This window comes from Ipomoea nil, unplaced genomic scaffold (genome assembly GCF_001879475.1).
Source record: "Ipomoea nil cultivar Tokyo-kokei standard unplaced genomic scaffold, Asagao_1.1 scaffold0188, whole genome shotgun sequence".
In the NCBI taxonomy this organism is placed as follows: Eukaryota; Viridiplantae; Streptophyta; class Magnoliopsida; order Solanales; family Convolvulaceae; genus Ipomoea; species Ipomoea nil.
In genome coordinates, this window is record NW_017616616.1 from 3,790,520 (window position 1) to 3,813,494 (window position 22,975).

Consider the following 22,975-nt stretch of genomic DNA (forward strand, 5'->3'; position numbering starts at 1 on the left):
GAGCTTCTGTTTTCTTGTATCTTGTCTTTTTTTTTTGCTTCCCGGGGCTCTGCCCTTCCTTTTTTTATAAACAAAAAATAAAGTAGTCTATATGTTGTTGCCCAGCTTCTGTTTTGACTTTTGAGTTTGTACCAGTTTCTGTTTTGAGTTTTTTAATTCACATCTACTAGTGTTTTGAGACTGTGATTCACATAATGCAAATCAATTCCTGCAAAGCATTTTTTTTGTTTATCAAATGAAGTAGTCTATATATGTATTCCGATCAAATGCTCCTTGCCTGGTAAATTCTCTTCTCGATGATTCTGATTTATGATTGCAAAGTTTTTTACCAAAATTCTGCATTCTTCCTTTTCTGTTTTTATTTGAGGTCTTAGTTTGCCATTGCATCGCGTTGATATTCGAATGGAGAATTTCTTACATAAAGTTTCGTTGTTTTAATTCGTATGGTACAGTAAATTGGTTTCAATGATACAATCGGCATTGGTATATGTTGATTAGAAGTATATAAAAAACAATGATGTGATAAATTTAAGCATGCAATGGAATCCATGGAATTAATGGAAGTATATTTCGATTTCGTAGTGAGAAATTAGCCGGTTTTCATTCTAGTAATGTAGTCTTTCGTTTTATGATTGAATTTCGATGGGTTTCATCTTATGCTTAGAATTTTTATACAAAATCATAAGCTACAACATTTGAGTTGGTGTTGCATGTTTGCACTTGGAGTGCATGCACCTTTGGAAGTGTTTCGAAATAGTGATGAAATTATTTCTTTTGTCCAAGTCTCAATTCATCTCATTTGACAAATGGTTTGATATTTATTTTGTAGTTGTGTTTTGTCTTGAGATTTTTTTATCTTAACTGATGGATTCTTACATACATGTAAAGAAACTCATTATGTCCACTAGACGGAAAAGAAATTTCGTGACTTGGTGAAAAAAATTATGACAGAAGTACAAAATCTTGCGGACAACTGCGAAGGAAGTTCTTTGATAAACTTAGACAATTTGTAATGAATTGTCTGGGGTGAAGCGTGATGAAAGCTGTAAAGAATTTGGGATGCACCAACATTTTCATCAGGACAAGGAATTATCTAACATGAGGTTTTGGGCTGAAGTCAGGTCCAAAAGATTTGGCTCAATTCTTGTGCCTTAGGGTTGCAAATTATTGTGTAGAATATGATCCACATAGTTATGTGAGGCAAATTATGTCCTGGAAACGTGTTCACCGTGAATGGTGAACACAAGTCCAAACGACGTCGTTTTTACGCAAAAAAAAATATATATATATAATAATAATAATAATAATAATAATAATAAATTCACGGATGTGGAGTTAACGGCGCGCGTTTGATCAAATTATGAATTTTCTGTTATGAGATTATGAATGTAATGTAAATTCATAATCTCATAACAGAAAATTCATAATCGCATAAAAATAAAATATTTATTAAATTATGAATTTTCTGTTATGAGATTACGAATGTAATGTAAATTCATAATTTCATAACAGAAAATTCATAATTTCATAACAGAAAATTCATAATTTTATAACAGAAAATTCATAATTTCATAACAGAAAATTCATAATCTCATAACAGAAAATTCATAATCTCATGGTTCCAAAGTGAATGTGTAGGCATGGTTCCAAAGTGAATGTGCAGGCATGGATTCATAATTTATGAATGTCCGTGATTTCGAACGGAAATGTGTAGGCATGGTTCCAAAGTGAATGTGCAGGCATGAATTTATAATTTATGAATATCCGAAATCATTGCTCAACTCAAATTAAAGTGAAACCGCAAAATGTGAAAATGAAGAAGAAAAGTCACGCAATTAATTAAAAAAAAAAAAAAAAAAAAAAAAAAAAAAGATAACGGTGTACTAACACCGTTGGAACCATGATGAACACGATTCCATGGCATAACGATTGGTTATGTGAACCATAAATATAAAATATATTTTTAATATTCTTAAAATATATTATTTTTGTATTGAAAGTACATTATTTAATAGTATATATTCAAATTGCTATTATATGCGTAACTGTTAAGAAGCAAAGCAAAAACAAAACAAAACAAAACAAAAAAAACAAAACAAAACAAAACAAAAAAAACAAAAACAAGAAACAAATAGAAAAGGCAATGAATATAAGTATATAACTTACATGGAGCTGAAGCCATAATATTGGTCAAGGAAAAATCACCAAAATTATAAAAATTTTATCAACAAAAAATAAGAAAAGAATGTTAGAACACCAACTCCATTTTATGAACTGGCATTTGACCCTTCTTGATTCTGGTCAGCAGTCCAGTATTGCTTATTTGCTATTAGAATCTTTTCCCTCACATGAGGACTGTCTTCATGATCAGCCATTCTGTTGTCCCATTGCAGCCCATCTGCTATGCTCTTAACACTTACCATGATATCTACGTCGTCTCGAATCACCACGCTTCCTTGCGGCCGCAATATCCTATCCATCTCCAAGAGTATATCCTCGATCTCGCATCTGTCAAAACGAATGACAGCTCAGAAGAACCGAAAAATGTGTTTCATCTTAACTAAAAGTGTAAGCTGGTAGTGAACCAAACTGAAGGCTTGCTAAAAGCGTTAGTGAACCGGGACAATCCAGCCAAGGTTCCAAGTTCAAATCCCAGTGAAAGTGACCTATTAGCTTTATTGGTTTGAGCCAATGGGTTTATATTACCTCCTTGTGGTCATTAACCGGTTAGTACCACAAGGCAGGGTTTCCCTCGTCATCCAAAAGCCATAGTGAACCAAGATTTGTTCGGTTTCAACTAAAAGCTGATAGTGAGACTCTAGGTCAACAAGAGTAAGGAAAAACATTATGGTATTGTTACATATTTAGTATAGTTGTATACCTATCCTTGTATAAGGTGAAGATGCCATCAGCATGAATGAAGTCATAGGTTCTTGGATATGTTGACATTGCTTCACACCTGGAGAATATATATATTTAGTTATTACTTTCCATTAAATTCTTAAGCAAAACCACGAGAAGTTATAAGCCACCATTACCAGTTATGGTAAGTCCCGATCAAACCCCGTTCATAGACAACCCCGAGAGTGTTTACTTTCGCCTCGACGGGGACTACATTCATCACCCACACGGGATCATCGACGAGGGCAGCAGCAAATCCTCCGAGCTTAGCATTCATGTCGAGGATGTTACGATACCTGCCTTTCTCTGCCAGCTGGAAATCCACGCGCTTGTAATGTGCAACTCTCTTCTTCCATAGTTCGGTGTCTCTGCTGAAGTCTTCCGCTGTGATTCCATCAACACTGCCGCTGCTAATCCTGGGGGGAACGGCGGTCAATCTCTCGGGCCAGTTAGCTAATTCCCCACCTGCGATTTCTTTTATGTTGGACACTTCGGGCAGGGGACTCAAACAAGGCTCCATCTTTGTGTACCTGGGATATTAAACGTGTCGGTCCATCATATATGAAATTATAGACGAATATGTGGAATGTGCTGTTAAGACAATGTTACCAGGCACTATCGGGATCTTGATTTTGGCAGAACAATGGTTTCTTGAAGACTTTCCGGTTAACCTTGCAGTGTAAATGATTAGTAGGCTTTTGCCAAATTGAAAGATCCCCTTTTTGCTTTAGCTTTTTCCAGCACATGCTTCTCGCAACGCTCTCGATTTGGTCTTGCTCGGCCTTTAGATCCTCCTCGGTTCTGTTCCATCCTTTCCAGTGAGTTTCCCAGTTAATAGGCGGTCCCGAGAGAACCCAGTATCCACCGGGGCGCAAAACCCGATCAACTTCAATCAAGTACAGACCATCTGCTCAAACAATTCGGGATCAATCAACAGTATAAACATAAAGGGAAGGTAACAGCAAATGGCGAGCGAGTGAATTAGGCTACCGTATTGGCCCCAGGGAATGAGACAGCGGGAACAATGAGCCACGTCAAAAGCTCTCGAGGGATAGGGGAGACGCTTGGAAGCCAAAATGCCAATGGTTGCAGGAATTCCCCGCTCTAGAGCAAACTGCACCTGAGCTTCGTGTGTGTCTTTTGGTGCAAACGATAACGGGAGGATGTCTCGGGACAACAAGTAGGCACCCCAACTCGCAACCTGAATATGCATCGTTGGAATTGATCCCAAAAATACGATAGCAAAAGTAATTAATTAGGTCGAGCAATCATTCAAGAAAGAACAGCAAATTCTGAAACTCGAATTAAAACTTATTGATCTTTCATAAAGGCCTAAAGAAGCAGTATTGCAAAAATCGCGCCTAGGCACCGATTAGGCGCTAGGCGGTCAGCCTCCTAGGCACCCGCCTAGGCGCCCAAGACAGGTCCCAGGTGCCTAGGGATTTTTTCAACATTGTATAGAAGCAAATGATTCATCAAACTTGTTGTATCATCAAAAACGTTTCTATCCCCAGAATTTAAACAATAACGAGGTCAAGTCGGGAAATTTTGAATGCTCAATACCCTACAGTCCCAATTACTCGAGCATTCCAAATTTCTAAATAAGCATGCAGGGCAATAAATTACGGAGTATATGTTAGGGAAGCATTAACTAATCCGAGTTAAGATTCAAATTTGTTGACTTATCCTTGTGTAGTACATCAACAACTACTAGCAATTAACAATATTCTTGAAGTGAAACCGAAGGAAAGATGAGCTTGTGGAATAAACCCAAAGTCTCAGTCAAGTAATCAATTATGAGTCCACCAAAAAGCTACCAAACTGGAGACTTTATTCACCAGCCAATAACCATTTATCCTAACTCAAGAAAACGCAAAAATGTCGTGATACTGATCATGTTGTTCAACTAACCCGACCCTACCGTATAACAAACACACAATCTGTTTCAACAGAAAAAGTGTTCATACGATCACAAAATCAATTAAATAGCAACGAGAAAACTGTTGACTGCAAACCCGTTTTGTTATAGAAATACCAATTGCTGCAAACAAGGCACACAAGAAGATAACCAGACGGCACTGATTTAGCAATCACATCGTAAGAAGATTCTTAACAAAACAACCAGACAACTATGTCCATATCAAGACCATAATACTATGAGTCAGCTTAAAACCTTTTACCAGAAAATAAGCAAATTATAAGCTCCTCTTTTGGCATTTTTTGAAGTCCATTTTAGATCTTATCTCCAACCAACAACAGTACGCATAACAATTGAAGAAAAAGATCAAAACTTCATCCACAAATTAAATAATTATATATATTGCCAGATATATAGATAACTACACAACAATAGGCATTATAATTCAAGAAAAGATCGAAACTTTATTGACATCATCAACAAATGAAGTAATTATATATTTGCTGGATATAGCTACATATCAATAGGCGCTATAAATCAAGAAAAGATCAAAACCTTATTGACATCATCAACAAATTAAATAACTATATATATTGTGTGATATACTGTACAAGAATATCCACTATAATAATGAGATAATACCCAAAATAGTACATCGACTATGTCATAATTTTCAATTTGGTCTTTCACTACCAATTCATTCAAAATAGTCCATCGACTATGAAAATTTACTCCAATTTAATACTCAAATTAGTACACGGGATGCATAAATTTTATATAGTTCAGGAACCATTTCAATTTGGTCTTTCACTACCAATTCATTCAAAATAGTCCATCGACTATGAAAATTTACTCCAATTTAATACTCAAATTAGTACACGGGATGCATAAATTTTATATAGTTCAGGAACCATTTTCGAAAAATTGATAGTCAAGGGTATTAACCGTTTTGGGGAATTATGGCGTAGTCAAATAACTGTTTTGGGTATTAACTCCAGTATAATAATTCAAGAAGACCAAAACTTTATTGACATTATCAACATTTCAACCAATTAAACAAATATATATATTGCTTGATGTAACTACACCAAAATATGCACTATAATTCAAGAAAAGATCAAAACTTTATCCACATCAGCATCAGATTAAAGGATTAAATAATTAATTTTTTTTTTTTTTGTCTACATAATTGCACAATGCAATAATATGCAAAATAAGTTGTAAATTAGATTGTTTTCAAAAAAAAAATATGTAAATTAGATGAAATTATGTAAAGATATAAATACACACCTAGAGTGTACGATGGTAAAAATATAATTTATTATACGATGTACGATGATGAAGACAAATTCAGACATGGCAGGTCGGCAGTCTTCTGAACTGGACTGTCTAATTATCCATATTTTAGAACCAGAAAAATCTTTTAACATTTTCTAATTATTCCCCACCTTAAAAATGGTGATGTAAATCACAATGCTGCCATTTATTTTATTTTTAAATTTTTTTTATTTTCGTTGAAGAGGAGCAAAAGTTGACTAGTATTCATTTTTTAATTAATTAATAAAAATTAAACAAATTATAAGATTTGTGAAAAACTTACCCCGCAGCCGGTATCAATGGCCGTCCGGATTGAACCGTCTTTAAGGTTGATAAGGCGGCCAATATCGTCGATGTAAGCATCAGCGCCGCGAGGGAACATGGTGCCGCCGCCGGGGAAGGTGAACCGTTCACCTTTGAACCGGACCCAGTTCTGACCGGCCTTCTCGACGGTCAAGTGCTTGTGCGGCACGTTGGCGTACCAGACAGAGTCGCGACTCTCCGGCCACCGGACGGGAATCCTGTACCCGAAGGGCGCCGGAATTCTGCACTTCAACAACTCCTCCTTCGCCGGACAGTGCCGTTCTCTGTATTTCAGCATGCGCCGGTCGAATTTCAACGACCGCTCCGTGTCCTGGCACGGCGTGTACTCGGAAAGCTCCGCCTTGCATGGCGGAAACTCCTTCGCCGGCGGCGCCTGCGCCACCGCCACAAGGTCCTCCGCCGCGTGGTGCGCGGCGAAGTCAAGGGACACGGCGGAGGACGATGACGTCAAATTAGTCGTATCCGTCGAATCCTTATTCAACGGCTCGCACGGGACTGAGGGGAGTAGGGCGGCCGTCGATATCTGCTGGCCGGAAAAGCCGCCGTGCTGCAAAATTCCGATGAGATAAAACACAGAACAGAGTACCGTCGTCGCCGCCACGTAGTAAAGATTAGTCCTTTTTGTCCTCGCGCTAAGAAATTGCGGCAACCTAGCCGAAATCGCCATTGCCGCCAAACCAGAGAGAAGAAGAAAGAAATTGAAATCGTTGGCGTTTTTTTGTTTCTTTTGCCAATCTTATAAGATCATTGTTTCCAAATTCATATGCTCATACAGAGAGTACATACATGTTATATATATATACACATAAAAGTATACGCGGTGGGGCCGCGGCTGACGAGTGAACTTTTGGCAAGTATTGATGAGGGTGGAGGACACGCGCCTCCGTGAAAATATTTATTAGGCAAGACGGAGACGCTCCGAAACGGAGCGTATTAATGGGACGATTGAACTTTGGAAGGAAAGAATATGGATCCCCGGATTTTCTATTTAATGGTCATAAACTCCGACCCAATTGGTCAACTTACAATATTTATTTCTATTTTAAATAAAGGAAATATTTTTATTTTTATTATTTCAATATAGAAGTACTAGGTACAATTAAAATATTTCGAGAGACCCAAGGGGAGGGGGTAATGGAGGTAGAATTGTAGAATCAATATTGGTGTATATCCACAATATAGACAAATTTTAATATATGTATATGTATGTATATATACACAAACCATGTGCGCACACACGTTAATTATACAAGATTGAGTTACGATTTAAAATACCGAGTGTTCCACCAAAGTAATTTTGTTAGTTTCTAATGACAATTGGTCATAAATTAGAAAGATAAGCCGTGTGATTGATGTGATACATTTTACATTATTATCATCTAAAAAAATTTGACTGAATGTCAGAAAATTAAGAATGAATCACAATAAATATGATTATGAATAACAATAGGGCAAAGAGTGTGTTAAAGTATATATTGACCATGAACCCAAAAGGGATTAAAAGCTTCCACCCCCTCTCTTTCTCTTCACCCAAGCTTAAGCGCGGTATTCAGATTGCTCACGGAGTTTGAAGTTAATTGTTATTCCTATATATGTAATGTAATGAGTATTAATGTGTATATAATGTATCAAGGTTGCATTCCAATCCAATTTAACTAGATAAATGTTACAACACAAATTTAGTATGTGGTTCTTCCTATGAAATTACTATTGAACATATAATAACATATAAATATAAGTATGCAGTCCAACTATTAACTTATATTTTTAGTTGAAATGAAACACATTCCTTAATTATTACGACCTCTTCTCTTTTACAAATTTTGTCTTCATCTAATATTTTTATAATTTGTTCATTTTCCTTCATATGAAAAAAAAGCATCATCGCACACATGACTACATCAAATGTCACAAGTTATCATGTACATTTTAACATGTACTTATTAATTGAGGGTTGCTATAGGTTAATTTAATAAATGATATTAGACGATACATAATTCGAATATAAAAACTTGGTATAAATAATATTATCCACATTATTTGTTTTACTCAAATTATATATATGTTGTTTAGTCAAGCAAATTAATGAAAGTTTTCATAAAGTGCTCCACTTAATTATATGCTGAAAAATATTATTGCACTCAACATACATTCTGTTTGATTGGATCATTCATTTGTGACTTAACCTCTACTTTTTCGCATGCATATTGGATGCTGCAAGAAAAAGAGATTATTCATTTTTTTTCTTTGAGATAATGAATAAATTCTACAACCAACATTACCTCTAGGAGTAAAATTACTATAATAGGAAATATAAAAATATAAAAAAACCATCATGTCAATATTTTTTAATTGAGCATTCATAGCGTAAAAGCTTTTGGCTCAACAATAACTACAACTTCATCAAACATAATTAAAAAGTACATAAAAGACAAAAAATAAAACTCAGTATCTACCAAACATGACCCTAACTGTTCTTTATTACTAAATTAATAATCAACGGCTAACATTATCTCTACCTTGATAGCAATATTATTAGCAATGTCGATAATATCATGTAAATCAATTATAATGTGTCTAATTGTACCAAGTACTGATTCAAAGTGTCGTTTAAGAGATCGGCAATACTTGAGAACGCAACCTGCATAAGAATGATCTGGTAAGTCATTATTCAGAAACTTGCATACCAACTGACAGTCTGATTTTAGAAGAATGTTATCAATATATCAATCGATCAGTGAATAAGCTTGCTCACGTGTTGGCTAGAGCTGCTAGTTCTCATACTGGTCATCTTAATTGGTTTTCTAATATCCCTTTTTGTATTGAACATTTAATTGCTTGATTTTATTGAAATATTTTCCTTTCAAAAAAAAAAAAAATTGTACCAAGTACTCTTAACACCAGTTTGACTGACTCAACTAGAACTCTAGCCCATTGAGCATGGTGAAATGTACAAAAAAAAAAAAAAAAAAAAAAAAGCTCAAAATACTTACAAGATACCAACACTAAGGTCGTAATAATTTTGGTATACACTTAGGATTATACTATATATTATTAACACCAATTTGATAATTTTGGTACAACAAAAGATAATTAATATATTATTTCCAAAAAGTTAAACCTTGACTGTAAGAACTCCACGCCCCGACTGACAAAAATATATATGTATATTCGATACCTTTCGTATAATTGCTATAAATAATTAAATTAAATAGCTAGGAATAAAACGCGTGTGCAATAAATGGCTCGTAATTATTTTTACTACTTTTTTTTTAGGAAGTTATTTTTATTACACAAGGAGCAGTAAAACAGTAAATATATGTATTTATGATTTCTACGTACGATGAAGTGGTTGCCAGCAGGTTGGTGTTTACACGTTATGAAATTTGCCGTATTTTATAATTAATAATAATATTATTATTAGAATTATGGCAATCGTACGGTTGTGCAATTGACGCACCTTAAGTACTAAAATGTCGCACCTTAAATACACAAATCACACACATCTTAAGCACACAAAACAAAGCACCTTAAGAATATAAATACGCGCACCTAAAACTTTAGCCTAACACACCTTAAGTACTAAAACCATGCACTTTAAGAACACAAACACGCACCTAAGATTTTAAAATGGCGCACCTTGGCCCTGTTTGGTAAATATTGGCCTATCTGTCAATTTTGACTTATTTGACCACTATTAATTGTTTGGCTTGGTTAAAAGATCAACTCCAAAATACTAAAATTCAAAAAGCTGCTCAAAGCAGCTTTTTCAATTAGCTTTTTTAGAAAAAAAAAATTATACCAAACAACTATAAGCTAATTTACCAAACAACCTCCCTACAATCTGCTAATGTTTTCAACTAGTTATACCCTCCAATTAACCCAATCAGCTAACAGCCATTTACCAAACAAGGCCCTTAATTTTCAACAACTCACGCACCTTAAGCATACAAATCATGCACACACCTTAAGAAGGAAAACAATGCACTTAATAAGGAAAACCATGCACCTTAAGTTTCAGGTTGACGCACCTTAAGTTTCAACAATTACTCACCTTAAGCACAAAAACCACGCACCTTAAATTTGATTGTTAATCATGTACGTTGATTTAAGCACGATTAGTGGCTCATATTTAACCACACAACCGCGCTTCATTTAACCTAATTCTATATTTTCTCAACCTGTTGAAGCACAAAGAGTCAACACTGCCTCCACTGAGGCTCGTTCTCATGACCTCGCATATGGTTGAGTCACTACATGTTATCTGAGCACGAGGTGTTTGGCACACTTATGTAATTATATATGTGCAACGCATCACCAATGTCGAGCAATAATGGCTAAATATATGTAATGCTACTATACCTAATATCAAAGTAGATTATTTGGGCAAAACGTACCATAATGGTGAAATAATGTTTGTCAAAAGTATAGGAGATGCTACTTCAAAGTGAAAGGTAGAGGGGTCATGGTAGGGCCACACCTTACCTGCAACCTTTGTATAATGCCCAATACCATGTGGGGTAGTTGATGAACCAAGAACAATATCTCACATGCATTGATATATGTATATAAGCATGTATGTCAACGTAACCCCCCCCCCCCCCCCACCCCTCCTCCTCGGACTTTTGGCTATATATCTTATGTATACATGCATGCCACTACATACGTACAAGTGTCTACGACCCATTTTTCTTGTTTTCTTTTTATACGGAGTATATATTATTATATCATGACGGAATAATTAATTAATTATTAGAAAGAATTAAATATTCATAGTACAGTCAACCATTCAAAAACAACTTGCATTGCACACATATCGATCAGACAATGTTATCTGAGTGGAGTGTACGTGGTGGTCACGAAGGTTCGTACATCAAGAGAAGCTTGTAATTAATGTGAAAAGTCGGTACTTGAATTTGGATCTGGCCGAGGGTATGTCTTTTAGTTATGTTATTTTTATTGATATTTTGATCGATAAAAAACAGAAAAATAAATTAAGTATTTCTTAAAACGAGTTGGGCTATAGTGAACATGGACCAAATCATATTAAATGATTGAATCTAACCAATTAGTTAGTCTAACTTATATATAGTCTTATAAATTCATATGTTTTCTCTTATTTTATAGATGTGAGATTCTTAACACAATAATATTTTCGAGGTGAGTGCATTTTACTATTCATGCATGAGGATACTATTCGATTCAAGAATGAGTTCTCCAACTTATATAGTGAATAGTTATTCATAAGGATTGTATGTAGACAGTCGTAAACATTATGTATTATATTCTCTTTTTTTTTGTTTATTTTTTTTATCTAATCACAAGTTTTCATAACCCATTAGTTAAGATCATACATTAATTGACACTAATCCAATTCTCCGATTCGAAGTTAGAAGGCACTCATATCATCTGCTAATACATGCCCCACAATTATTTATTTATTTTTTGTTATTTAAGTGTGAGTGTTGCGTAATATATACTATTGAAAAGCTTGCGTAAAATAATACAGTTCCTTTATGGAATGAATTTTGCTCAGAATAGAAGAAAGGCATAAAAACACACTAAAAATGAGAAGAGTAAAGGATATATAAAGTGACAGGTGCATGCCTGTTGCAGTAATATAATACGGAGTATATTTGTAGTTTTGGACTCATTCCAGGCCCGACTTGAGTCAAAGTAACGCTTGCCAACTATACATCAAATGTATGAAATGTGTATGTATATATTAGGCTATCCTCCAAGTTAACCCCTTTTAAGATAATATCAAAGGTAATGTGGACTTTTATTTTATTTTATTATTTTTTATAATCACTATCGATCTGAAGGTGTTTATTAGGTAATTAATCTGTACAATGTGATCCCGACAAAAAAATCAAAAGGACATAAACCAGTCTGGGTTATTTATAACTAACCGATTCGAACTAAGAAGCTAAGGGTTAATAAGCCGATTCCATTAGCGTTAGTCTTATATATTAGTGAATTTGACACTATGACATACTTTTGTAAGCTAGCTATAGAGTATTTCGATAACACAAATAGTCGTCTAAAATGATTTTTTTTCTTTTTCTAAGAAAAGTTTTCAACTTTGAGATCTGAAAAACCTAAATAAATTAAATAAAATCCGGATACAACTCGCCGGCAAGAACCAGTTAATTCAGGAGTACAGTGAAGGGTATTTATGGTGAAGGCTTCAACTCACAACTACAATACTTTATTTGTATATATATATATTTATTTATTGGATATTAATCTGCTGACATAATATTTTATACTATATTTATTCATTTTAGTGGTTTAATTTTGCATAATATAGATATTCAATTGTATACGTCTCACTGTACGTTTATCTTTTGTTTGTTTGTTTTTTTTTTTTTTTTTTTTTTTTTAAATAATTGAAAGCAACAGGAAACGATCGATGGGGAAAGAAAATAACAGAAAGCTAGGAAAATGGACCCGGCCTCTAACCGAGTTCGTCAATAACTAGTTTGGTAGCCCAGTAGCTCGCACGAGTTTAATTGAATGGTTCAGTAGATGCTATTTGAGAGAAGAGATCAAAGTTCGAACATCAACGATGACAGTGTGAAAATTATGCTTAAAGTGGGTAGATTTCTTGTGTGCATCAACATTTGACCTTGTATGCTGAGACATTGAGTCACGCACATCAGCATTTGACCATGTCTGCTGAGCTATTGAGTCACCGTAATTTACATCATGTTCAAACACTTTCTTTAGGCTTATCGGTTTGAGTCAATCACAATGCGAGTTTCACTCAAAACACACATTTAAATAACGGGTGTAGACCAATAAATTTGTACTATAGGAGAAAACAGTAATGCAATTCACTCTTTTTTTTTTTTTTTTTTTTTGGGTTAAAATATAAACTTTGCAATCACTATTTGAGAGCATAATCAGAATAATTAAGAATAAAACAAACTCTGACAATAATTAAATTTGTAACCTTATAAACAATAATTATATGACAATAATCAAACTTGTAATTTCATAAATAAGAATTATGTTTCTTTGACTCTACTACCTCTAAAAAAGCAATATAAAAAAGAGAATATGCTTGAAAGTAACAAACGATGGATGGGGAAAGGAATAACCGACAGGATAATGGACCAAACAAATTTGTACCTTAGGAGAAAACATTAATGTAGTTCACTCATTTTAACCCAAGATATGGGAGAGAGTCAAGATCAGAGAGTTATGCCTTGCCACGTGTAACAATGATTTCTGGTATTTTTAATATGATTGTACTAATTCCTGTATCTCGCAGAGCGAACTGGGTGGACTTGAACGGTTAAACGGACGGAGAAAGATTCAGACCACATTGTAGTTTATACACACACAAAAAAAATGATTGTACTAAAAATATATATTATTATACCACATTATATTACAAAAATCGTACATTATACATGTGATAGTTACGTTTTGAATATGTTCTTGAAGTACCCAAAATCAAACTTCTGGAATACTCAAGCATGGTATTCTATATTGAGTATATAATATATATATAAATATAAGTGTGTAATTTAACTATCAGTTTAGTCTTCTAGTTAAAATGGAACACATACTTCAATTTGATATCAAGTCAACTCTATACCAAAGATCATGAGTTTCATACACGTGAGGAGGCGTGGTTGAGTATATAATATGCCAATCTAACTATTAAATGACAGACACATGTTTTTCAATTTTGTCGCGTATAATTAAACATATTATGTGATTTATTTATTTTCTTCATCTAAACTTTAGAGCATGAGCTGTGAAAACTCTCGTAATTAAAGTGTGATCTTTAAATTTTTAGTAAAATTGAAGACCAATTTTAATTTATATTTTGAGGTGAGAAATGCTGTATGTCAAGTCTCATTTACACTGGCCCGAAATAGTTTTCGGGCTGGGCCATCCTCACTTGTGTAAAATGGGTTTGTGTTTTGAAACCCAACAGTCCAAATAAATATTGGCGGCTTCAATGGAATAGTTATGCTGTGCATCTGTATGCACCATGCATGGTGCATACAGATGCAAAAACGACGTCGTTTTATTAAAAACGCGCGTCTCCCCTTTAAAAAAAAAATTCAAGTTCGATTCCTAGTAACAACATTTTTTTGTTCATTCATTATGGAATTTTAGTTCATGGATTATGGAATTATAGTTCATCGATTATGGAATTATAGTTCATCGATTATGGAATTATAGTTCATCGATTATGGAATTATAGTTCATCGATTCTGAAATTTTAGTTCATAGATTCTGGAATTTTAGTTCATTCATTCTGAAAATTTTAGTTCATAGATTAGATTATGGAATTATAGTTCATCAATTATGGAATTATAGTTCATCGATTATGGAATTAGAGTTTCGAACCTATTTTTTTTTTTTAAGGGGAGGCGCGCGTTTTATAAAAACGACGTCGTTTTTGCATCCGTATGCACCATACGGATGCACAGCATAATTTGCCGCTTCAATGAGACCACTTGGCCCAATTCAATCTTTGTTTAAAGTCAATGGTAGTTTTGACAATTGTGTACGTAAATTTTGACATTTGTGATTTTTTTTAAAAATCAAATTTTAAAGGTTCACACAGTACAAATGTTTGAGTTTTTATAGTTACTATGACTAAATACAAATATTTAATATTATTTTTCTGAGAGTAGCGTCAAACTACATAAGTTAGAGAGTTGGTATAGAAACGAGTTAATACCTAAAATTGTCATTCACTATAGTGATTTTTCTCAATTTTGTTCTAAATAATTTTGGTGACCTAATATAGTCCTAGATTTTTGTGTTTCGCTCAATTTAGTCCTTCGATCGTTATTCCGTCAAATTGATGTTAAATAAAGTGATAATTCTATAATATCAATATTGGCATCTCTTTACTTTCAACCTGCGAAGTGAGAAATCTCTCTTTCTTGTACGAATTACATCCACAATTACTCTCAGGCCTACAAATCAAATTTTATATTCGCAGGTTTAAGAGTGATTCTGGGAATTTGCACTTCACATGTTTATGAGTAAAGAGATGTCAATATTAAAATTACTGAATTGCCTATTTATTTAACAACAAATTGATGAAATAACAAATGAGGGACTAAATTGAGAAAAAACACAAAAGTTTGAGACTAAATTAAGTAAAAACACAAAACTCTGAGACTACATTAAGTCACCAATATCGTTTAGGACAAAATTAAGAAAACTCACTATAGTCTTAGACCATTTTGAGTATTAACTCGTATAAAAACCATATTAATATACATTAGATGTTAATATTTTGTTTTTACATACGATATATGATATGTTCACTAATGTGAAAGGGTAATTCGAATTCAATTCAAATCGCTCTCCCGTAATCCTCTAACATGATACTTTCTTTATTTTACGAGAGTCAAACTTTTGACCTAATTGTGTAGATTGTTATTAACATTAAATCAATTAATGCCTAAAATAAAATTGAAAATGTAAATAATTTCAATGATTTTTTGTAAATTAGATACAAAAAATGAAGTGTGGTCTGTGTGGATATGGATTCTTAAAAAAAAAAAAAAAAAAAAAAAAAAAAAAAAATCTGTCGTTATTAATTAAAAGTGTGTTCTACTAATACTATAATATAAATATGCAATCAAATTATCATGTTACTGACCCTATTACATATACTTTCTCAACCTATTGAAACATAAAGAATTTGAGGCTCGAAGTCGTAACCTTCCAAATGGAAGTCTAACCCGGGTACCAAAAAATCAGCTTAGGCCTTCTCCACTAGTACTCAAATTAATAACCTCTCATATGGAAGAGTAACTTAGGTGCCACTAAACTACCAGATAAACTTAAAAAAAAAATTAAAAAAAATTTACAAGATAAACTTTAAAATCTCACATAAAGTTAAATGTAAAATGTTGTAATCCAATTATTTCAAGAAATTTAATTGTGGGACCAATTCAATTGAGTTGTCGAAATATGGATAAGGAATAAGGTTCAAATTGGCCACTGAACAACAAATAAAGTGTAATTAGACAATTAGACATTCCAAATGTATAAAATTTCACCGGTTACTATCAATTTTAGCAGGTTACCTGCTTACGTGGTAACTGAGTTGACATTTTAAATAATTTTAATAATAATTTTTAAAAAATAAGATGATGGGGTGGTTGCTGTTTTTAATTTTTTTTTTTTAAATTTTTTTTCAACTTTTTTAAGGTAATTATTATAATTTATTAAAAACGTCAACTCAGTTGTCACGTAAGTAACCTGCTAAAATTGATGGTAACTGCTATATGATGAATTTGCATACATTTAGAATATTCAGTGGTCTAATTGAGTATTTAGTGATTTAATTATATTTTTTTATTCGTTCATGATCTAATTGCATTTTTAAGTTAGGTTTAGTGTCCAATTAAAATCACAAACAACCAATAGAGGCAGAGCCCGAGAGGCCAATCGGCCATTGATAAGGAGAACCCAGACAGACCCACTTCGCGTTCTCTAGAACAGATACAATCACTCTCTCTCTCTGACTACTGTGCTCATTTCTGTTTCTCTTGAGAGTTTTGATTATCTTTCTGCTTCCAATTTAACGGAAGAAACACAAAAAGGTGGGAATTCCTTTCCTTTTTTTTTTTTTTTTTCATTTTCTAATTCTCCTCCTCCTCTTGCTGCGCATTTTTTCAATTCCTTTTCACCCATCCCACTCCGTCTTTGTATCCGTGCACTATGGAGTTTTCTTGCTTCATTCTTTGAATTTATGGTTGTTAATTTGTATATTGCTCTCTGATTTTCTTATAATTTTACGTTTTTTATTATGCTGGACTTCTAACTAGGTTTGATGGGTTGTTCGTCAGCGGTAATGGAGCCTAGAATTGACTTTCTGCAATGCGTTGAAAAGGATGTGATCGTGGAGATCATGCTGAGTTTATGTGATCCAGCTGATGTGGTGCATGCTGGAGCCGTGTCACGCATCTGGCGTACTTGTAGTAAGTAGCCCTTGTTGCATTTGCCTTTCTTTTTGTTCTAAGTAGTATGGTGATCTTGTTTTTAATGATCCATAGTGTTGGTCTAATTCATTGCACGATTGTGTTCTTCCCTTGTTCATTTTGTTAGTCCATATTTGATATTCATGTGTGATAAGACAACCGTGTTTGCTTGGACTTGCCTAGTTTCTGTTTCTAATTTTGCATTCAAAAACCATTTGCTGTCCTCATTGGAGAGGGTAAGCATATCCATTGCTATTCCTATTTGATAGGAGGCCATTTTAGTCGATTAAACATTGGCCTTATTTGCAGTGATCGAAAATGGAATTTCCAAGCAATTGTGCTTAAGAAAGTTTCCCCAGCTTTCCAGTGTTGCACGCGTAGTCGAACAAGGTTGCAGAACGAATGAATCATCTGTCGTTGGATCTAGCAATTCTGACTTCGAGACTCTAAGGAGAGACCATAGGGTTTATGCTTCTCTACTTCAAGCTCTTGAGACACTAGCATTATCTCCAACTGATTGTATTGAGTATGCAATCGGGGCTTCGAGTACAGACAATTATCCTCTTGAAAGTATTGCCAATACTCTATATCCAAGGGAAAGATATCTGAATAGAGCTTCATACTGGTCCAGTAAAGGACAGCGTAAGCCTGATGTGCCTGAGACTCTTATATACAGATTAAAAGCTGATTTTGCCGTTGTGACTGAAATTAAAATACAACCCTTTCAAGGTATTTATTTTTTATTTTGGGCCATCACTGTTTTATCTTGCAACTGTTTATTCCATAATTTCTTGACTGTAAATTCAAATTTCTGTTCAGCCTTTTTTGAACCGGGCAAATCCATATACTCAGCAAAATCTGTACGATTTCGAATGGGCCACCCCAAATCTTCAAAAGAAATAGACTGTCTGGACGTGGCCACAGACCAACCAGCTGATGAGAAGTTTGTATGGACGTATACATCAGAAGAGTTCCCAATGTCCCAGGTCTTCTCTCTATACTATCTACATTTTGATTGTCCTGTAAACTTCAGCTTGAATTGTCTTGTTGCATATGCTGAACATAAGCACTGTATTGTTCTGATATGCTTAACGGCTAATTATTAATGAGAGGTACTATCATCTGCCCTCGATTTCAGCCTCATAATCTTTCTCTAATTCTTATGAGATCTGGTGCATTTTCTTTGTAATTAACATAAATCTCCATTGTTGCGCTTAAATCTTTGTGTTCCAGTTTCTATTGATTCTCGATGTTTAATTATCATCTTGTTGAAAATCAACTTCTGGTTAAAAGATGTATGACAATTCTACAATAAAACGAAAATGCAAAATCATATGACTTTTCCATGGACAGGAGAACTGCATGCAGGCATTCAAGCTGCCGGAACCAGTTCTTTGCATTGGTGGGTATCTGCAGATTGAGCTCCTCGGCAGAGTTCAGAGGAATGAATTTGATGGCTTATTTTATATATGGTTAGTATTTCAACTTGCATTTCTTAGGTTAGACATCGGCCATGTATTCTTGTCGGGAACCACATTTCAAACAACTAAAGCGGGTAGCTTACTTGTTTTTGGACTCGTGATGTGAAATGCCTGTTTTTCATTAATATGTGCAGTGTGTGCCATGTTAAAGTTCTGGGCCGACCCCTCAGCCCCGCATTTGAAATAAAGATCCTCAAACAATCTGGAAAATTCTCGATGGTTTACAACCCTGAAGTGTTGAAGCCCATGTTGCAATCCTTGGGCGAGGGTGAAGATCACGAGGCCTCCTCGATGCTGTCTGAGCAAGAGGTGAGACATATCGGTTTCTTGGGGTATTTGTTGGGCGGCAACCAACCAGTCGGTGAACTCTTGGAGTGGGACGACGAGGATGTGATGGATGCAGCTTTGGCATTGTGATTTACAATAAGCCATTTATATTTTTCATACCTTCTGCATTTGTGTTCTTTGTGCTAGCAACCACATGGAAGGCTCGAAGCCTATGTGCACTCAAATCTGTTTGGTAAATGGCTAAATGGCTGTTAGCTGATAGTTGTTAGCTGATTGTGTTAATTAGAGAGGATAACTAGTTAATAACATTAGTTGATTGTAGAAAAATGTTTGGTAAATTAGCTGTTGTTTGTATAATTTCTTTTTTGAAAAAGCTAATTGAAAAAGTTGTTTTGGAGTAATTTTTTGAATTTTAGCATTTTGAAGTTGCAAAAAGGTAATTAATCAAACACTTATATTGATTTTTTAATCAAATTAAATAATTAATAGTGGTCAAATAAGTCAAAATTAGCTGATGTGTTAAAAATTAGGAATTTTGTGATGCTTCAAGGGAGTTAGTGTCAGAGCTGAATGAAAACTTGTTAGTTAGGATTCTTCTGCCCTTTTTATACAGTATTATTATGAGTAATGCACTAAATAACTTACCAATATGGGCACAAGAGCTCTATGTACGATGTGTACGAATTTTTTGCACTTTTAGTCCCACGACTATAGTGGCACTGGCAAAATTGATCCACGACTTTTGAACCTTGCAATTTTAGTCTACGACTATTGATTTTTTTGCAAAAATGGTCCTTCTGGCCACTTTTTCGTCAAAATTTCATCGGAAAAAAAATTCTCTATTTTTATCCGGGTTAAAATTGACATTTTACTTATCTCAAAAAATTAAAAGAAAAAAATTGATATTTGACTACATACAATATTACTGGGCTACATACTACTGCCCCAGGCGGCGGAGTACATGTACCACTCCAATGCTGCTGCCGGATAACCCAACTAGCCCGGGGAACGCCATGATCGCTCCGCCGCTTACTGACAGTCCTGCCTGCTCCAGGAACTCCGCCGCCTAGGACAGTAATATGTAGCCCAGTAATATTGTATGTAGTCAAATATCAATTTTTTTCTTTTAATTTTTTGAGATAAGTAAAATGTCAATTTTAACCCGGCTAAAAATGGAGATTTTTTTTTTCCGGTGAAATTTTAACGGAAAAGTGGCCGGAAGGACCATTTTTGCAAAAAAATTAATAGTTGTGGACTAAAATTGCAAGGTTCAAAAGTCGTGAATCAATTCTGCCAGTGCCACTATAGTCGTGGGACTAAAAGTGCAAAAAACTCCGATGTGTACTGTGCTATGTAGCACGAAAACGTGAAACGGAAGATACGAGATGCGAAAGAAATAAATGTGTATTTATATTTTTGTTTAAGAGTTAATTCCAGCAATGGTCCTCCGACTATAGTGATTTTCCAAAATTAGTCCCCGACGTTTAATTTGGACACTTTAGGTCCCTTGACTTTCAATTTCTTTCCAATTAAGGTCCTTTCGTTAGAATATGGTTCATTAAACTTTAAATGAAGGGGTAAACTCATCCTTTCATCTGCCTATGTATTATTCGTCGTATTTCTCCCTTCGTATTTCACTGTTATACCTTGTAAACATCTCAATAATAGAGGAATGCACACACGAGGGTAGTCAGCAAATGGGGAACGATGAGGAACATTTTAGGGTTTCGACTAAGATTATCTTCATATATATCGCGTATACAATGGAGAAATACTAAGAATAATACATAGGCAGGTGAAATGATGAGTTTACCCCTTCATTTAAAATTCAATTAATCGTATTCTGACGAAAGGACCTCAATTGGAAAGAAATTGAAAGTCAAGGGACCTAAAGTGTCCAAATTAAAAGTCAATGACTAATTTTGAAAAATCAATATAGTCGGAGGACCATTGCTGGAATTAACTCTTTTGTTTAATTATTTAATGGAATAAAGGAAATTAGGCTAAACCTCAACCTGAAGACGAGGGAAATTTATATTCTGGATCAAGGTTCATATAATATTATAGGCCTTAGAGCAACCTCAATAGCGAAATTTTTAGGTTATTTTTGTCATAGTCATGTAAGAGAGAGAAAAGAAAAAATAGGGAAAAAAAGCACATAAAAAATAAAAATAAAATAAAAAAATCACCGTGGTGCATGTTCTGCACGCACCAGTTGGGTGCTACTGTTTTTCAATTTTTTAGCTCTGCAAGTGGGTCTCAATAAGAATTCCTATTTGCAGTAAGAGCATCCACATCAGTGGATTATACTTGATTTTTGGAACAATAGGAAAAAATGGGTAGTGATTTTTACTGATGTGGGGTGCGTTTTTTTGACAAAATAAACTCCTGTAAATTAAGTGATTGTAAGGTCCAAAGTTTGACTATTGAATAATAACTCTACTTCTGTATCTGCATGATGGAGACGCAGTACGCCCAACTGGGTGTGTGCGCCCGCTGGCGTGTAACTACCTACCTAACTTTTTTATTTTTTATTTTTTAAATTCGTGGCATGCTCATTTTTTGTTTTGTTTTATTTTGTTTTATTTTTTTATTATTTTTTTTCCTTTTTTTTTTTTTACCTCCTCATTCTCACTTAAATGCTATTGGATTTTATAAAGGCCATATTTGGTAAAAAATTAGCCTATAGGTCAATTTTATCTTATTTGACCACTATTAATTGTTTGATTTACTTAAAATATCAATATAAATGTTTGGTTAATTAGCTTTTTGCAACTTCAAAAGGCTAAAATTCAAAAAAGCTACTCCAAACAATTTTTTCAATTAACTTTTTTAGAAAAGAAATTATAATAAACATTTATCAGCTAACAGCTAATTTACCAAACACTTTTCTATAATCAACTAATGGTATCAACTATCTATATCCTCTAATTAACACAATCAGCTAACAACCATTTTACCAAACAGGGCCAAAATTTAAACAGTCTTGTTAATAAAGGACAAAAAATGATCATGTCACAATAATATTATGATCAAATGAGGATATTTTGAAAAAAAAAATGACAAAGTATATTATCACATATAGAACCAAAAATGAAATTAACTCTTAAAAATTACAATGGTTACAAAAACCGACATTTTATATTATTTTGTTAAATTTTAAAGGCTTTAATATAATTGCTATGGATAATTGTGTGTATTGTGGAAAAATACAAATGTTTGAGATTTTTTTTTTAAAGCGAGTTTTAAAAGTTTGAATATAATAGTCACAAAATACAAACGTTTGAGATTTTAGCGTAACTACTTACTATGACTAAAAAAAATGTTTAATATTATTCTTTTAAAAGTAACGCCAAACTATGTAAGTCGGATAGTTGGTTTAGAAACTCTATTCAATGAAATTTTGTAAATCGGATACACAAAATGAAGTGTGGATATAATTTTTTAAAAAAAATAAAAATTACAAAAAAATATATCACTACTAGTTAAAAGCGTGTTCGAAATGAAATTCACTTTGTGATTATAGTCACTAAAAGGCTATAATAATGTAAATTTATCTAAATTCTTATAAAAAGTTAAATTTAAAATTTTGCAATTTAATTGTTTTTTAAAAAAAATTAATTATTTGATCAATTCAATTGAGCTGTCCTAATATGGATAATTATCCCCGTGACCATGAGAGATTGAGATGAATCTAGAAACTTAAATAAATAATTCTAAAAACATTACTTTCATATAAAGAAACACTGCGAAACTAAATTAAATTCCAAAAA

At 33.8% G+C, this 22,975-nt stretch overlaps 2 protein-coding genes across 2 annotated transcripts; one reads left to right on the top strand and one right to left on the bottom strand.

Annotated features, from left to right (window-relative positions):
- Positions 1-2,127: 2,127 nt before the first annotated feature.
- LOC109183963 (probable methyltransferase PMT15) lies at positions 2,128-7,414 on the bottom strand. The gene is made up of 6 exons (XM_019333993.1): positions 6,420-7,414; positions 3,892-4,102; positions 3,511-3,808; positions 3,039-3,431; positions 2,882-2,959; positions 2,128-2,508 (listed from the first exon to the last, which is right to left on the bottom strand). The coding sequence occupies exons 1-6, from the start codon at positions 7,125-7,127 to the stop codon at positions 2,268-2,270; spliced, it is 1,929 nt and encodes a 642-aa protein (XP_019189538.1). The 5' UTR covers positions 7,128-7,414; the 3' UTR covers positions 2,128-2,267.
- Positions 7,415-16,864: 9,450 nt separating this feature from the next.
- On the top strand, positions 16,865-19,415 carry LOC109184022 (F-box protein At4g00755-like). Its single transcript, XM_019334061.1, has 6 exons — positions 16,865-17,055; positions 17,281-17,433; positions 17,743-18,162; positions 18,253-18,419; positions 18,787-18,905; positions 19,049-19,415. The coding sequence occupies exons 2-6, from the start codon at positions 17,286-17,288 to the stop codon at positions 19,329-19,331; spliced, it is 1,137 nt and encodes a 378-aa protein (XP_019189606.1). The 5' UTR covers positions 16,865-17,055; positions 17,281-17,285; the 3' UTR covers positions 19,332-19,415.
- Positions 19,416-22,975: the final 3,560 nt, after the last annotated feature.

What these genes read in the sequence shown, in the direction of transcription:
- LOC109184022 (XM_019334061.1), top strand. Translation starts at nt 17,286, where the DNA reads ATGGGTTGTTCGTCAGCGGTAATGGAGCCTAGAATTGACTTTCTGCAA. An exon ending in ACGCATCTGGCGTACTTGTA is followed by an intron (nt 17,434 to 17,742) that starts GTAAGTAGCCCT and finishes CCTTATTTGCAG; the next exon opens with TGATCGAAAATGGAATTTCC. An exon ending in AAGAGTTCCCAATGTCCCAG is followed by an intron (nt 18,420 to 18,786) that starts GTCTTCTCTCTA and finishes TTCCATGGACAG; the next exon opens with GAGAACTGCATGCAGGCATT.
- LOC109183963 (XM_019333993.1), bottom strand. Translation starts at nt 7,127, where the DNA reads ATGGCGATTTCGGCTAGGTTGCCGCAATTTCTTAGCGCGAGGACAAAA. An exon ending in CCATTGATACCGGCTGCGGG is followed by an intron (nt 4,103 to 6,419) that starts GTAAGTTTTTCA and finishes ATGCATATTCAG; the next exon opens with GTTGCGAGTTGGGGTGCCTA. An exon ending in ATCGGGACTTACCATAACTG is followed by an intron (nt 2,960 to 3,038) that starts GTAATGGTGGCT and finishes TATATTCTCCAG; the next exon opens with GTGTGAAGCAATGTCAACAT.